This window comes from Neofelis nebulosa, chromosome 18 (genome assembly GCF_028018385.1).
Source record: "Neofelis nebulosa isolate mNeoNeb1 chromosome 18, mNeoNeb1.pri, whole genome shotgun sequence".
Taxonomy (NCBI): domain Eukaryota; kingdom Metazoa; phylum Chordata; class Mammalia; order Carnivora; family Felidae; genus Neofelis; species Neofelis nebulosa.
Genome location: NC_080799.1, coordinates 3,877,155 through 3,892,760, shown reverse-complemented (window position 1 = coordinate 3,892,760; position 15,606 = coordinate 3,877,155). Strand labels below are relative to the sequence as shown.

The following is a 15,606-nucleotide window of genomic DNA, read 5'->3' as shown; positions in this document are numbered from 1 at the left end:
TAGCTCTCTCTACCACTTCTGACGCAGGTGAGGAGAGCCCCTGACAGTCAGCGGGGCTCAAGGTCAGAGGACAACTCGGGTAGCCACCACGCTGTAATTTCTGTGCTCTGTGGGTCCAGGGAGCCGCTACTAAATTCCCTAAAAGCAAACAAACCCCCCACACAGTTATTCAACAGGAAAATTAAAGACCAGATAATTTAATCACACAAACCAGACCACTTTCCTCGGCGCTGGCCTTCCCGGGTGCTCTTTCAAGTTCACACGCTGTCCGAATACAAGGTTTTTAATGCCAGAAAGAATCGCTCTCCTCCAATACCCACGTGGAAAGTAAGGCCAGAAACAAAATAAAAGTCCAACAAGCAAGAATTCCCAGAGTAATCCAATATGGAAAGAATTTAATTAACAAAATAAAACGGGGAAAAGGGCCCGGGAGGGGCTCCGGGGAGTGAGCACTCCTCCCCACGGCTGACGCCCCAGCCTGGCGAGCCCACAGAAGGCTCTTGGACCCGCCGAGCAGGTCCGCCTGGACACCCACAACCACTGCGCGATGCTGCCGTCCCCCGAGGACGCTCCTCACTATATACAGATTTTAAAAACCAGACAACTGCGGGTGTCGTAAAGTGGCTTCTAGTTCTCCTCTCCTCTGCTGGCTTGGCACATTAATGCATGCAAAGCAAGGAGGTTTCAAGGGCTTCACCGAACAGTTAATTTTGGCAAAAAGAGAAAACAAACAAAAAGCTAAGATTCCTAAGCGGGATTAAAAGCCACTGAAGTGAAAACAATGTATTTCTCGACAGTATGGAATGACACTACGGCTACAATCTTTTTTTTTCTTTCCTTTGAAGTCTCTGCCGTCCTCTCCCCAACTCAGGTCAAAGTTCATAGCAGCATAACACAAAGTCCTCTGTCAAGCCAGTGTCCTCTGCTTCAGGGGTCAGAGTTCACAGGTCAAGGTCAGTCTGTCCGAAGAATCATAGGAGGGTGCTCGCTGTCTTCCTCCAGCCGCAGAGCGCTGGCCTCCTCCTCCAGACATGCGCCGCCTGCGGCTCCCAGCTCGTCGGCGTAGGCTGCAAAGAAGACAGCGCGGCCACGCTCAGGGGCTGGGAGGCAGGACGGCGGCAGCCAGCGGCCACGGAGGCCGCGCGGGGACACGGCCGTCAGCGTGTTTACAGGCCGCGGCGCACACTAAGTCTGAACTGTCCTCCCTCTCTGACTACAAGCCTTTCGCGGCCTTGGGCAGCCCCAGGTGAATCATGTATTTTCCAAAATTCATAAACGTCAAACGAGATGGCTACACAGTAAACGGGGCTTCCCGACAGCCAGGCCGCAAATTTTCCTCCACAGACAGGGAGAGTGGGAACAGTTCTCGAACTGGTGATGCGGGATGCTCGTCACCAGACACCCAGGGCCTTACCCGACAGAAAGGGCCGCTTCACCGCAGAGAGTGATGGTGACACCTACAGTCTCCCGTGGCAGCAAAATGACAGGATCGCCCCCGAGGTCAAGGTGGTTTTGGGGGTGGGGGGTGGGGTGGACGCTTGCGTGGCCTCCCCTGTGTCTGTCCCGCAGCAGGAGGGGCCCCGAAGGCAGGCCTACAGTCCCATCCTCCCAGGGCCCCAGTGCCTCCCAGTGCCTCCCTGTGCCAAGGGGGTGCCACACGCTCGCCCAGTGAGCGATCACACGGGACCAAGGACGCCCCCTTGGCAACGTCAAAATTGAGGGTAATATTTTAGCAGCAAGCCAGGGACAATGCACACGCACCCAAAGCAGCCTGAGCCATCATGACCACTCCTCCTTCGAAAACGAATACAAGTAGTTCAGCCTCGAACCCCCGCCCCCTTGCCAACAGCTTGCCTCAGGGCGCCGCCCGTCCCGGCCCAGGGGAAAGGAGGGGGGAGGGAGGGCAGCAGCGCCTGGCACGGGCCGCACACAACTACCTCCGTGCCTGCAGCACAGCCCTTACCAAGTCTGGTCGGAGACGAAGGCACGTGAGTACCTGTGGCGACAGCCGTGCCATAAGTCTGCGTCACTAGGGGGCAGTCGTGAGAGGCCGAGTCCAAGATTTCATTGGTGGTCTCCATGCTGCCGTCCAACCTGGAGGGAGGGAGGAAAACAGACGCGGCGAGGCCGTCAGGGGTCCTCACAACTCGGCCTCGTGGGCCTGTGGGGCCAGAAGTGCCGCGGAAAACCCAACAGGCTCACCCAAAACGGACACGCGTGTGCGCTCCCTCCACTGTGCTGACTAGAAGCTCATTCCCTGTGTTCACTCGGATTTCTCACCAAGATTTCTACCTGGGAAATCTGGTGAAAGTTATACCCACTGAGATAATCTCCCATTTTTAAGACTGAGGATCATAAGTAGAATCTGCTATAAAAAAAAGACCCCAGTTATAACGTTACACTATTATAGTATCGTTGTTAGGGGAATTCCTGCGTAATTCAAAAAACGCAAAAGCAACAGCAAACTGCACTCTTCCCAATGAACAAATATGAATTCCTTCTTTTCGAAGAGAACACCTGTGTCCCACGTTGAGGCAGCAGGCTCTCCAAGAACGCTCAGTGCACCGTGGACGACACCAAGAGCGTCATCCCTTTCCTGGAAAAGGCTAAGTTCCCGCCTCAGTCGGCCCGGCCCGGCCCGGGGACGGACGAGCACAGCGCCGGCCGCCTGTCCAATCTCTGCACGGTCACCGCACTGGGCCACCAGCAGACTGGCGCCGAGAGCCGGGGCCGGCGCCCTCACCCAGTTCTGTCTGTGCAAGGGAGTCTCCTCAGCGGCACAGGCCAGCCCCGCCGGCACATGCCCGTCTGTGTCACTGGCTTTTGGGGAACCGGACAAACGCACGGCGGTGGGGGGGTGCCTGACATCACAGTGCCCGCGCTGGCGGTGCTGGCCAGCTGAGGCCCACTTACTTGTGCTGCTTCATCAGGGTGCACTCGCCTCCCTCCTGGGGGTCCAGGTTGTACATGTACAAGTACCCGTCGGAAGCTCCCACCAGTAGCCGGGGAATCTTCTGAATTCTAGGAAGAATCAGAAGGAGCCCGATTCTAGGACCTCCGCTTTCATACAACATTCTTGGTAAACCAGGAGCCTCGCCTGTGGCACGGCCAGGAAGGCCTCTCACCCCCCGCCCCAAAGGAGCAGTTAGTTTCGTGCGCTCCACTGGTGAGAAGAGAGATGGCGCCCGCCCGCCGCCTGAGGCCACAGCATGGGGGCTGCGGGTGCACTTCGTGCGAATCGACACCCAAGCCCACAGAAGAGCTGGCAACAAAACCACTTCCATGGCTTCCCTGAAGGCTAAGCGTAGATATTTCAACTACGGTAGTTGGACAAAAAGGAGGTCAAGTAACGTTTGTGACGTGCACGGAATCACGAAGACGTGCTATCGCGGAATTTTCAAGACAGTATCTCCCTGCGTGGCTACGCTCTGGACAATCTGACGAAGCTCACCAGGCACCTTGTGCATTCTGAAGCCCCACTCCAGAGCGACACAGACAGCCCTGGACTAGGTCACACTGCAGGTTTTGTAGGTCCCAAGAGGTTAACTATTGGCGGCCTCCTATAGTTCAGACTTAGGCGGTTTCTTTAGTAACACGACCAATATTCCCAACAGAAACAGAAAGAGGAAGAATTTTTGGATCAGAACAACGCAGGGGAAGCATTTCAGTCCAGTAATGGTGAAGAGGCACTTGGGGGTTCCCTCCACTTCCATCTAACTCTTGACCAAGCTTTGCAAGGGCCTAAGTTCCGGGCTGTTCCCGGGCCGGGAGCAACTTAACCGGGCCACACCTCCACCGTCTACAGTGATCCGAGACCAGGCTCCTGACTGGATGTACCCTGGCAGGAGAGAGAGAGGTGACCCCTGTCCCTACTCACGTGGCCAGCGAGCAGATGTTCTTGTGGCCACAGAAAGGCAGGCGGACCGTGGCAAAGGCTCTGCCCTGGTTGAACATTTCTGTTACTTGGGAGGGCAAGTAGCTGGTGGACGCCATGAGCACTTTCCCGAAGTACCCGGTCCAGGTGGTGGGCTCCTCCTGAGGTCTAGAAGGAAGAACCATTATCAGATACACAAAGGCGGGCTCTTCGCCAGGACAACGACCAGGTCCCACTCACAGAAGCAAGTATCAGCCCTGAAACTGGAAGAGGGGTTCCCCACACCTCGGGAAAAAGGGGCGTAGAGAACGATGAAGTCTCCAGAGACTGGGGACGCTGTGGGCGCATGTCCTGAGAAGGGTCAGAGGAGGCCTGTCAGGTTCCAGTACCTAGAAGAGCCTTGCTCCCCCCAGGGGGCCACACGAGACGGTGGCAGACGGGCAGGCTCCCCACTTTGCAGCAGAAGTGAGAATGCACGGGGCCAGATTCACGACCCGCCCTCCACCCCAGAACTTTTGAACAGGAAGTCTATGGAAACCTCATGAGCACACATCTCAATTATTTCCCCAGAGCCCGACTTTGTTGTTGTTCACCTGGATGTATTTGTTAAGTTATCGTAAATATTCCTTTGAGTAAGACAGCACGTGAACTATAAACACTCAACCTTGTGGGTGTCTTTTTAAAAGTTAAGAAAAGAACCTCTCCTTCGCTGCGCACACCCGTCAGAGTAACGCGGAATTTAAATCAATTGCTTTAAATGCAGAAACCACCTGTGGGCAGGCTGGAGCCAGCACGCACTCCGACGTCTTGTGTGGGTAAAGGCAGTGGTACGAGGGGACATGTGCACAAACCCCAGGACGTCCCTCTTCACACCACCCCCGTCCCCCACCCTCCTGCCCTGCCTCACGGCCTCATCTTTCAGGGAAGTCATTTCACCGCTGAGCCCACATCTGGCGACACTTACTCGAGAGGCAGCTCCGGGGTGTTTACTGGCAAAAATGTCTAAAGGCAGGACAACATCCGTGCTGGAATTTCCACCCAGTCAGTGGAGAAAGTGCTTATTTATTTATTTATTTTTAAATCAAACATGTCTCTGCAACTCAACTCACTTTTCTTTCACAGTCTCGAGTTTGAAGATGTGCACAGTCTCGGTGTTGCTGGACGCGGACAGGAACAGGCTGTCCATGCTGAAGGCCAAGGAGCAGATGCTCACACACCTGCGGGTGAGCAAAAGAGGCCTGAGTGACGCGGTCGCCCGCGAACCTCCAAGGGGCGATTAGCAACCTTTCTCCAGGGACTTTAAAGTCAGAGAAGAAAAGTTCTCGGAATTGGCACACTTGAGTCTACGGACATCTTTCTTATTCCTCTCCAGACGCTTTTTCAAAAATTTTTCTGAAGAAAAGAAAATGTTTTAAAGATAATAAATTAAGAGCAATTCTTTACCATACTGCTGGCTAATTTTCTTTGAAATTCCAAATAACAAAGGGATTCAGGGCTTCACTAAACCAGTTTTAGCTGAATCAGGCAGGATTTACAGCACTCAGGTTAATAAAACAAAGTCCAATAATTCAAATCCTAGCAATTCTTAACATGCAAGGCAGACTGGCAACCTTGGTGGTATCCAAGAGGAAAGCAGAACTTTCAACACGCTGAGGCTCTCCAGTTTATCTTAAAAACCGCTGTAAAAATCCCAAAGCCTCAAATGAACCTGCACTTGCTCCTGATACTTAGAAGTACAAGATGCGTCTGCCCCGCCAGGTCAGTACGTATTTAACGGGTGCCTGCGAAGTGCCGGTGTTGGGCCAAGCTCTGGGGATGAAGCTCTGGGGATGAAGCGGGGAAATCAGGAAGGGCTCTTGCTTTCACGGAGCTTCAGTGAGCCGGGTTCGCGGACAGTAATCTGCCGCAAGAAAGGAGAGCCGGAAAGTACGAGTGGGCGGCGCCAGAGACCCGTGGAGGGAAGGGTTGTTGCCACGCGAGGGTCAGCAGTCGGCCGGGTCACAGACTGACACCCAGCACAGGAGACCGCACAGGCGAGACCCCGTGCAGAGAGTTCCCTCTGAGGAGCGGGCGTTCAGTGTGGCCGGAGCTGGGAGCCACGGGGCCAGGGCAGCCGAGCTGAAAAAGCAGGGAACGGCAGGCCTCACGCACCACGGCTGGGGGGTCTGCGGTCCGCCCTGCCGGCAGGAGGCACGCCTGGAACTCCCCCAACGGGCGTGTGATTTACTGACACTGACACCCTCAAAGAGCAACCTGGGCCACGGTCTGAAGAATGGACCGAAGGGGCCGACGACAGAGACCGAGGCACACAAGAGGTCAGACGGCGGTGATTCGAACCGGGAGGGCAGGGGCGGAAGGGACAGGGGGTTGGTGGGACTGACCCAGGGTGCCGACACCCCGGCCACCTGACTGAATGGGAGAAAGGAGCCAGTGTGGAGCCCCTCTGACCCAGGCACCAGGTCAATGATGGCGGTGTTCACCAAGATCAGGCACGTGAGCGATGAAGGGCAGATGGGGGGCACCTTCTGGTGGGTCACCGGGGGGCCCAGCATCCAGCAGGCAGGAGAAATACAGGTGCATGTCAGGAGAGCAGCCTGGGCCACACACACAGGTGGACCCACCAGCACACAGACAACCCGGTTTAGGAGCCTGTGGGAACCTGTGGGGCCGCACAGCACAGGAGGAGAGGCTCCAGGGCAGAAGTGAGACACAGGGAGAGGAAATGGAGAAGCAGCAGCAGTAGAGAAATCGAGAAAGGTGAATGTAAGGAAAACCAGGAGAAAAAAGGCAAGAAACCTAGGAAGCAGTAATGGGGAGGGACTGAGGCATCTGGCTTTGGAGACGGGACCCTAAAGCACGCGTGTGCCGTCTCTGGGAAGGACCCCAGGGATGAGAGGGAGTGCTGATACACAATGCAAGGTTCCCAGAAGTGGGGGTGGCCAACAGCTGCAGGTTCTGGAAAACCTCCCGGCCCAGTTCCCACCCTGGGGTGGGCACTATCGGTGGCCCCTTCAGGAGAGGGACCAGAGCCCTAGAGCCAGTCCTGTGGAAGAGGACCCAGGGGGTGCCAAGTACAGACCCGGCAAGGTGTGCAGACGGACAGGGAGATTAGTGGAGGGAGCACCAAACGCTGAGGGGTTTTCTGAGTAGAGGAGCAGGACAGGAGCGTGATGAGCAGGTCGGGAACTCACGGGCCTGCCACCTCAGAGCAGGCCGAGGAAGCCACATGGCTCCAGGGGGCCCAGTCAGGCCGCTTCCTCCTCATTCTTGGGCTGCCTGGCCATTGCCCTCCGTTCTGGGGGGGTGGCAGACAGAAGAAAGCCAGCTGACGTTATAAACGTGCTCCTTTACCCGTCAGGACGACTCCCAAGTCCCCTCTGACCGTCTGGCTGGGTTGAGAAACACTTGTGCATTGAAATGGGGCTCTCAGGGCTGCTTTAAGTTTCCACTCAATCCAGAGAACACACACCCGAAATCCAAATGTCAACTCCAAAACCAGTTCTGGGACTTCTGTATCTTACCTCTTAACTCCTCTCCGGAACTCAAAGAGTTTCTGTCCCTCTGGAATGGAAAACACCCTAATCACGGTCCCCTGTGACAGGTGAAAAAGGAAAGAAAAAGGGATTTTAACCGAGTAAGCCCAGCCTTCTGTCTCCTTCACATCACACTGTGAAGGAAACACAAGGGGCGCCACTCACCAGCAGCTTCCACATGCCCCCTGCACGCCAGCAGCACCCCACTCTGCCCACGGGAACATTTCCCGCTTCTACTGCGTACTCAACGTTTACGCTTCTCTTCAAATGCGGCCGCTGTAACTCCCTGCTTGCTCTAAACCCCGATACCCTTGGAGTCAAGTGTGCAACAGTTCTGGTCCTTCTACGTGACGTGAAGTTTAAACTCTTACGAGCCGACCCTGCTGCACATCAGGAAGCATCACCTCACTCGGTGGTCTGAGAGGTTCAAGGACCGCCCCCCCCACCCCCCCCCACCCGGACAGCCTCTCTTGCTGCTTCAGGTTGAGTTACTGATCAAGGGAACCACTGGCTGGAAATGTTACTTAATGGCCTAAAAACGAGTAAGTCCCAACTTATACATGGTAGGACCAACACTAAGAAAACCCATATGACTCAGACAAAGGAGCGTATGAACGAGCAGTGAGCGGCCCTACTTCCCCGTGTGGGGATGAGCCATTCTCAAGATACCAGTTTCCTGCCGCTGCCCTGGAGAACGGGGACGTGTGCCTGGAAGGACAGGACTTGAACATCTGAGAGAGTAAGACAGAACAGCCAAGAGAGTGAGCACGAGTAGTGCTTTTGACATCCAGATGTTAAAAGAATACTAACAAGCTACGGTCATAAGACACACACGGAAGAGACTCCCAGGAAAACCTGAAAACAGGTAGTATCTCAAATGTGCGGGGGCAGGAAGAATTACTCAGAGGGTCACCTGACGCCAAATGTGTTTTGGAAGGTTCAAACTCTTTAGTGTGAAAACCATTCTATGATATCTGACGTGTTTATAAATAGTAAAAATAAATAAATAAATAAATAAATAAGCTATAAGCAACCTAATTACAGAACACCAGGAATCGTTTCCTTCTGGAAAACGTTCTTTAAACATAGTGATTCTCTCTGGATAAAAAGATACCAAATGAGTTTGCAATTCTTGAGACTTGAAAAGGAGAAAATAGCACACTCATCTACAACAACAACCACAGCAAAGGTTTTGTCCTCTGTAGTCTAAATTTTCGGATGTAGAAATTTATTTTAATGGCATACCTATTGTGTAATACTACTTAACGGTGAGCTGGTAAGGAGCCTCGCTGTGCCCACTGAACGCAGGATCAAGCATATAGCTGGACACGGCCCAGCGCCCCGCAGGACGGGATGCCGCCAAGGGCTAACCCCACGCACCAAGAGTATTCGGGCTAAAAGCAAATCAGAAGATTGCTCTTCATTGTCCAGAAAGCTCCAATTCTGTTTTTACCGGCCTTGATGCTCCACAAGATGCTTTAGGGTGCTTCTCTGACCTGATGAGAACTACGGAGACGAGACTTTATTACCCAAGGGGTGACAGAAGCTCACCGCCACTGCCCTAGAAGCGAACAAGGCGACGACGCAATCGTCCAGTGGTGTTTAAAAGCAAAGCCAGGGGGTGCCTGGGTGGCGCAGTCGGTTAAGCGTCCGACTTCAGCCAGGTCACGATCTCGCGGTCCGTGAGTTCGAGCCCCGCGTCAGGCTCTGGGCTGATGGCTCGGAGCCTGGAGCCTGTTTCTGATTCTGTGTCTCCCTCTCTCTCTGCCCCTCCCCCGTTCATGCTCTGTCTCTCTCTGTCCCAAAAATAAATAAAAAACGTTGAAAAAAAAAAAAAAAAAGCAAAGCCAGGCTTGGAGTCCAAACCTCTGCTGCCACCCAGCTTGGTGAGCCCGAGCAAATGATTAATCTCTCTGAACCCTCAATATGAAATGAGAACACGTGTACCTTGCTGGGGGATGGGATGGGGTCATGAACATAAAAGACCCGTGTCCTTGGCGACTAAGGGAGCCACAGATGGCAGCGCTGTTGTTACTGAAACCGGGGGACCCTTGCGGCAGAGTTCAAGCGGACTTTTCTCAAATCTTACGTGGTTGGCTGGCTCAAGGGGAGAGGAGACAGGAGGCAGGCTACCTAGGCTGTCGGTGAGCAAGCATCAAAGCACAGCTGGGCAGCAGGGAACCGCACAGAAGAAGCCGGAACAGGGGAGAACGGGATTAAGGAGACCAGAGGAGCTGCAAAGGAACAAGACTTCCCAGCCAAGCTGGGAAGACAGTGACGCCCCTCCGGTGTCAAGAAGGCGGGGGGGGGGGGGGGGGGGGGGGAGGCCCAAGCAGAAGGGAGTCGCCCTGTGCGGTGTGGGGAGAACCTTACAACAACCACATCCTTTCAACCCAGAAAGTCTGCTCATTGGAATCTCTTAAGTGAACCGAGAGGCACAAAAAAGATCTGTATGTAAGCCAAACACACTATTATCTATATTCCAAATGTGATCATTCCAATCTAAACAGGAGGAAGAACATAAACGTCCCCACGGGGTGACGTCTCGGTAAAGCACAACCAAGTGCCGTACAGCCGTTAGAAGGGTTTTTAACTCTGCGAAACACGACACACGCAGGGCGAAAGAGGATGTAGGCGATACATTCGGCAAGGTCACTGGCTTGTTAAGTGAGCAGACACAGAAGGAAAGGAGAGCGTGCACCGAAATGTGTTCAGACCCACCCTGGGCGGAACCGCGTCCGCTCCTCACTGCCATTCGAGTTCCCTGGCACCGCGCCCGCCAGCGCCGTCTCAGAGGAGGACGTGGGGCGTGTCGCCCCCACACTCCCACCGCAGTCCGGGCGGCTCGTCCCACGGCCGCCATGGGGGCCGCTCTCCGTGCTGGTCTGGGAGCCGGTCGACCCAGAAACCCATCTGGTCGCTCGACTGTGTGAGCGGAACCGAGAAAGTGTGCCAAAGCCCCCAGACCGGGTTCCCGTCGGGCCACGCAGCAGACGTACCTTCTCCGAGGCGGTGGCCAGCTTGGTTCCACTGGCGTCGAATGCCAGCGCCGCCAAAGGACTGTCGTGAGCCGGGATCATGTTCGCAGCTCTCTGGAAGGCAAGACCGACGTGCCGTGGCCGCCGCGTGGCGAGACCACACTCCCCGCCGCCCCCGTCACGAGGCTGAAGCGCTGACTGGCTGGGCCTCCGACACCACGCCAGCTGACACCAAGGCCACGTCCACCTGATTTACTGGGGGTGGGGCCCGAGGCAGGGCTGCTCCAAGCAGGCCGTCCGCGAAGTGGCTACAGTTCCCTCCAGCCCTTCCAGCGGCCAGTCTGCCCGAGCTCAGCACTGCGGGCGTGACCATGGGGATCCATCTGCAGGGAGAGGTCACCCGGACCTGCTGTGCCCCCAAGAAGGCGGCAGTGAAACCGCAGGGCCGAGCCACAGAAACGAGGAGGCTGAAGGCTCCCCGGCACCCGGTTCGGGGACAAGGACGTTCGAGCGAGTGACCCCAGCACAAAAGGAGCCTCACCAAGTTGATGGTGTCGAAGACCTGCACCTCTCCGATGGTCGCACTGCCCGGGTACGCCAAGTAACAGTTGTCGTTGTTTATCGACAACGCACACAGGCCTGTGGTAACACACGGAGGCCCAGGAGAGTTAGGACGAGAGGGTTTTCTGTTCCGCTGTTAGACAGAAGCTGGCATTTACGTAACAAAGAACGCAGACAGCAAAGGGGACCCTGAGCCAGCCCTGGCGGCTGCCGAGCGGGCTTGCTTCTAGCGCCACAGCCCCAACCACCTCCTTCAGTGACAAGATTATAAAAACAGACTGAAGGCCTTTGCTTGAAACCGATCAGTAACCTCAGAACTGGAAGCCGACGAAACCAATGGTTTACGTGGTCACAAGCCCAGCAGCAGAGGGAAAGCAGCTTGGTTTAAGATCACTACTTTCCAAAGCGGTCCATCCGGGTAGAAGCTATATGGACAAAATGGCTCATCTTTAAAAGGCAGAACCAAGGGCACTTGGGTGGCTCAGCCGGTTGGGCGTCCGACTCTTGATTTCAGCTCAGGTCGTGATCCCAGGGTTGTGGGATCAAGTCCCGCACGGGACTCAGCACTGAGCGTGGAGCCGGCTTAGGAGTCTCTCCCTCTTTTCTTCTGCCCACCACCCGCCCCCCCCCCCCCCCCACCAACGTGCACACACACTCTCTCTAAAGTAAAATCAAAATAAGTGAGAGGCAGAATCAGGCAATGACACTTTCTTCCCGCAACTCGTTTACCTGCAGGGTTCGGAGGGGTCTCCCTGATTGTGTGCAGTACCTTCATGTCCCGGATGTTGTGTATGTAGAGAGATTCCTCCAGGCACACTATCAGCCGCTAGGGAAGGGACGCAACAGAAAACCAAAAATAAAGACACAACACAATGCTTGCTCCCCAGTCTTAACCGCCTCCTGGATACGGAGGCTCCCTGTTCCTTCCGGAACACCAGGCGGACTGGACGCTCGCGGCACAGAGGACGTTGGCCGTGACCGGGCGGCTTTGTTCCTCATTTACCACTCGTGTGACGTCCAAAGCCAGCAGTGCCTGCTCCCGTGACCATTTCTGCCGACTGTACCAGGACCTCTAACCGTGAGATTTAATTCACTATTACAGACACTGGTGAACTACAGCTAAGAAGAGTTCATTTTGTGTTTTTGGTTTGTTTTTGTTTGGCTCACTCCTCCCCTCGTGAAAAGCAGAGCAGGTGCCTTGGACAGGTCTGGGAAAGGTCAGCTGCTTTCAAAAACCCATGCTGGGGGCGCCTGGATGGCTCAGTCAGTTGAGCGGCCAACACTTGATTTCGGAACAGGTCGTGGATCAAGCCCCGTGTCAGGCTCTGTGCCGAGCATGGAGCCTGCGTGAGATTCTCTCTCCATCCCCCCTTTTGCCCCCTTCCCTGGCTCGTGCGTGTGCACATGTTCTCTTAAAAAACAAAAAAAAACAAAAAAGCCCCAAAAAAACAGAAATAAAGCATGAATAAATGAATAAAGCATGGCAAAACGAGAATAAAAGCCTAGGGTTCTGTTTTGTTTTTTTTTAATGTTTGAGAGATGAGGAGCAAGAGTGAGTGAGCGAGAGAAAGAGAGAGAGAGCACACTCGTATGGGAGGGACAGAGAGGGAGGGAGACACAGAGAATCCCAAGCAGGTTCCATGCTGCCAGCAAAGAGCCCGACACGGGGCTCAAAGTGACGAACCGTGAGATTATGACCTGAGTTGTAATCAAGAGTTGCTTAACTAAGTGAGCCACCCAGGTGCCATATCTATCGATCTATCTGGACCAGGGGCGGGAGCGGAGGGCAGGGATAGAGACACAGAGGGAATTCCAAGCAGGCTCCGCCCTGTCAGTGCAGAGCCCCACGCTGGGCTCGATCCCTTGAGATCAAGACCTGAGCAGAAACCAAGACGTGGAGGCTTAACCGACTGAGCCACTCAGGTGCCCCAAAAGCCTAGGGGTTTTTAAAAGCACGAAAACCCACCGTGCGCCCTCATTATTTTGCAGGTGCAGTTCACGCCCCGCTCTGAGGAGAATGACTGCTTGCAGCTGATGTGCCAAGGGACGATTCACACGAGGAAGACGGCCCGGCTCGCACGGTAGCTGGTGCGTGCACGGACACTCGTATGTTTTAGGTTCAAGAGCGTTCAACAGGTCACGCCTTACAATCCCCCGCTCTGACCCACTTCCGCAGATCACAGCCCCCCTCCCAGTCTGAATCGCACCAGCGCGCCCCCAGTGCAACCACTCCACCCGGTCGGACGCTGCGGACCCCGGCGCGGCGACGTGCGCTCTGCACCCGGCGACGTCGACAGCTTTCCCTGCGAGGAATACGTGGTTGTCGCGGAAAAGCTGAAGGATCTTCAGGACGGTGCTGCGTTTCGTAGGGAAGCGAAAGCCATGAGGTGGTCTCACGAAATAAGCTCTGGTGCCAGCCACCAAGCGCATACTCTGGGCCAGATGTTTTTGGGAGTGTGGGGAAGACAGGAAGTTTAAAAGAGAAAAAAGAAGAAAAAGGGAAAAAGACGCCCACAGATGTATTTTTTGAGTAGCATCCGTGAAAGTGAAAGGAGGGACGAAAACCCTGACGCCACTCGACGGCCGAGTGCGCATTCAGGCGAACGCCAGGCTTGTGTCCCGACGAGAGTAGAAGTTAACCCGGCGGAGCCCGAGACCGTGCGCGGGGACGGTGTGCTCGGAGCAGAACCGGCGAGGAGACGGAGCTGCATCGGGGAGGCGGCCCGGGGCGAGCAGGAGCAGGGCCCGGGGCCGGGGCCCGGGAGCGCCGGCCCTCCCGGGCCCCGGGGGAGCCCGGGTGGCGGCAGGGCCGGCTGGAAGCTGCGCGGGAGCGGCGGGGCGGGACGGGGCGCCTGGCGGCCCCGGGCGCGGGGTCGCTCACCTGCCTGTTGAGTTTCACAGCCAGTATGGTGTTCGAGTAGCTGTAGTTGCAGATCTCGGTGCCTTTCTTGAAGTGGCAAACCTTCAGCTTCCTCGGGGCTTTGAGGCTCACGATGGCCACCAGGCTGCTGGAGAACAACCTTTCTACGATGCACACATCTTCGGTATCAGCTGAAAGTACAAAACACACACGCGTACGTATTGGTCGCGACGGGCGCGGTCTGCTCACACACGCGGATGCACGTCGAGGTGCACACGCACGACCAGTGGAGCACCGCGGGCTCACAACGGTGGTCGTGTGGCGACGGGACGGGACCGCGGGGACGGTCCCAGAACACAGCGGAGTGGGAAGATGAGCTCGGGGACAGACTACCCGCCCCCCCCCCCCCCGGGTCCGCCCCCCTCCTCCCAGGGGGCCCTTCTCGCTCCTCTCTCACACCATCCTGCTCACTCCCGCCCCACGGCGGCTCACGGCCGGCTCCCCGGGCACACCCCGGAACGTGAGCTCCCACGAGGACAGAGGCTTCACGTCCCGGCTCGCGGCTGTGGTCCTGGAACTTCGCCACCAGTGCCTGACAGGCGATGGGCCCCGAATAACCGACCTCTAGAGGACTCGGTCTTGCTCAGTCTCATCTCCTCACACGTGGGCTGGGGACCACGGCTCCTCCGTGGAGCTGTCGGGGGGCAGGGGGCCTGCAGACACCGGCCCGCAGCCGGCGCTCTACACCGTTACCTGCCTGCGCCCACGTCACGCAGGGACACCCCCACCCACAAGGCGATGTCACAAGTGAGAGGCAGCAGACGCAACGGACCCTCGCACCCACCCCGTCTCCGCTGATGCGCACACGGACCCCAGTCTCTATTTCTGCGCCTGTTTTCTTAATAAATCCCCGGGTCGGTTCGGATCTAGGAGCAACGAGAATCCCGGACCGTAGAAAAATCACGGAAGCAGCAATCGCCACTATTTCCACGGGCGGCCTGTCTGTGTCTGTCGGGATGTGGCTGCGGCGGGTGCTTCGAGCTCGGGCCCGTCCATCGAGCCAGCGGCGACCCGGGGCCTTCCTCGCTGGACCTGAGCGGGGCACCCGGAACAGAGATAACCTGACAGGCGCGGCCCGGGGGACCCGGAAGTCCTGGCCATCTGAAACCTCAGCGATGTTTCCACTGTAACTAAGATGCCCTTAGGCGAAAATTCACACAGAACACAAAATACAAAGTTACCCGAAAGGACTCCTCTCCATTAGCTCTGACGCTGGATTTAAATGGTGTAACAAAGGCACGCTTAAGTTTAGAAACCCAACTACTAGAAAAAATGAAAGAATAAGTTCCAAGGGCCCCTTTATGAAGACACACTATTTCCAGGAAAGCGCTTGGAATCAATCATTTCCATACGGATGCGACGGCCCAACGTGCTCAGCACGACCAGGCGCTAACAGACCCGGCGGCGGCCAGAGCCGTGTGTGTGCAAAGTGACGTCGTACATGCCTGTGGGGGGAACTACAGGCTCTTATGACTTAGAATAGAATAGGCAGTGGAATCAAGTGCCCGATTCGCAGTCCCTTTTACCCAGAACATCACTTCTTTCCCACAGCAGCGGGCTGACCTTTATGCAAACAGAGCAGGGGTCCGTCCGCAGCTCAGAGAAGCTGCCGATCCCATCCAGGACCCGACTCTCAAGTGGAGGGCAGAATCAAGAGAGGTCGCACGGCCGCGCAGGCAGGACGGGCGTGGGGTGTCTGTACCGACGGACGCGGCCTGGCACACGGCGAGGGCTCGGTCA

The 15,606-nt window shown here is 56.0% G+C and overlaps 1 protein-coding gene across 3 annotated transcripts in view; it reads right to left on the bottom strand.

Annotated features, from left to right (window-relative positions):
- Nucleotides 1–366: 366 nt before the first annotated feature.
- Nucleotides 367–15,606, bottom strand: part of WIPI2 (WD repeat domain, phosphoinositide interacting 2) — a 39,579-nt gene continuing 24,339 nt past the window's right edge. For 2 of the 3 annotated variants that reach the window (XM_058711842.1, XM_058711844.1), the window contains 10 exons: nt 13,828–13,997; nt 11,676–11,772; nt 10,927–11,024; nt 10,407–10,499; nt 7,396–7,466; nt 4,984–5,091; nt 3,878–4,042; nt 2,914–3,021; nt 1,964–2,094; nt 367–1,067 (listed from right to left, as the gene is read on the bottom strand). In XM_058711842.1, coding sequence (XP_058567825.1) covers nt 955–1,067; nt 1,964–2,094; nt 2,914–3,021; nt 3,878–4,042; nt 4,984–5,091; nt 7,396–7,466; nt 10,407–10,499; nt 10,927–11,024; nt 11,676–11,772; nt 13,828–13,997 — 1,154 coding nt within the window. In that variant the 3' untranslated portion in view covers nt 367–954. The remainder of the gene's footprint in view (nt 1,068–1,963; nt 2,095–2,913; nt 3,022–3,877; nt 4,043–4,983; nt 5,092–7,395; nt 7,467–10,406; nt 10,500–10,926; nt 11,025–11,675; nt 11,773–13,827; nt 13,998–15,606) is intronic. The other variant, XM_058711843.1, reaches the window with a different exon arrangement.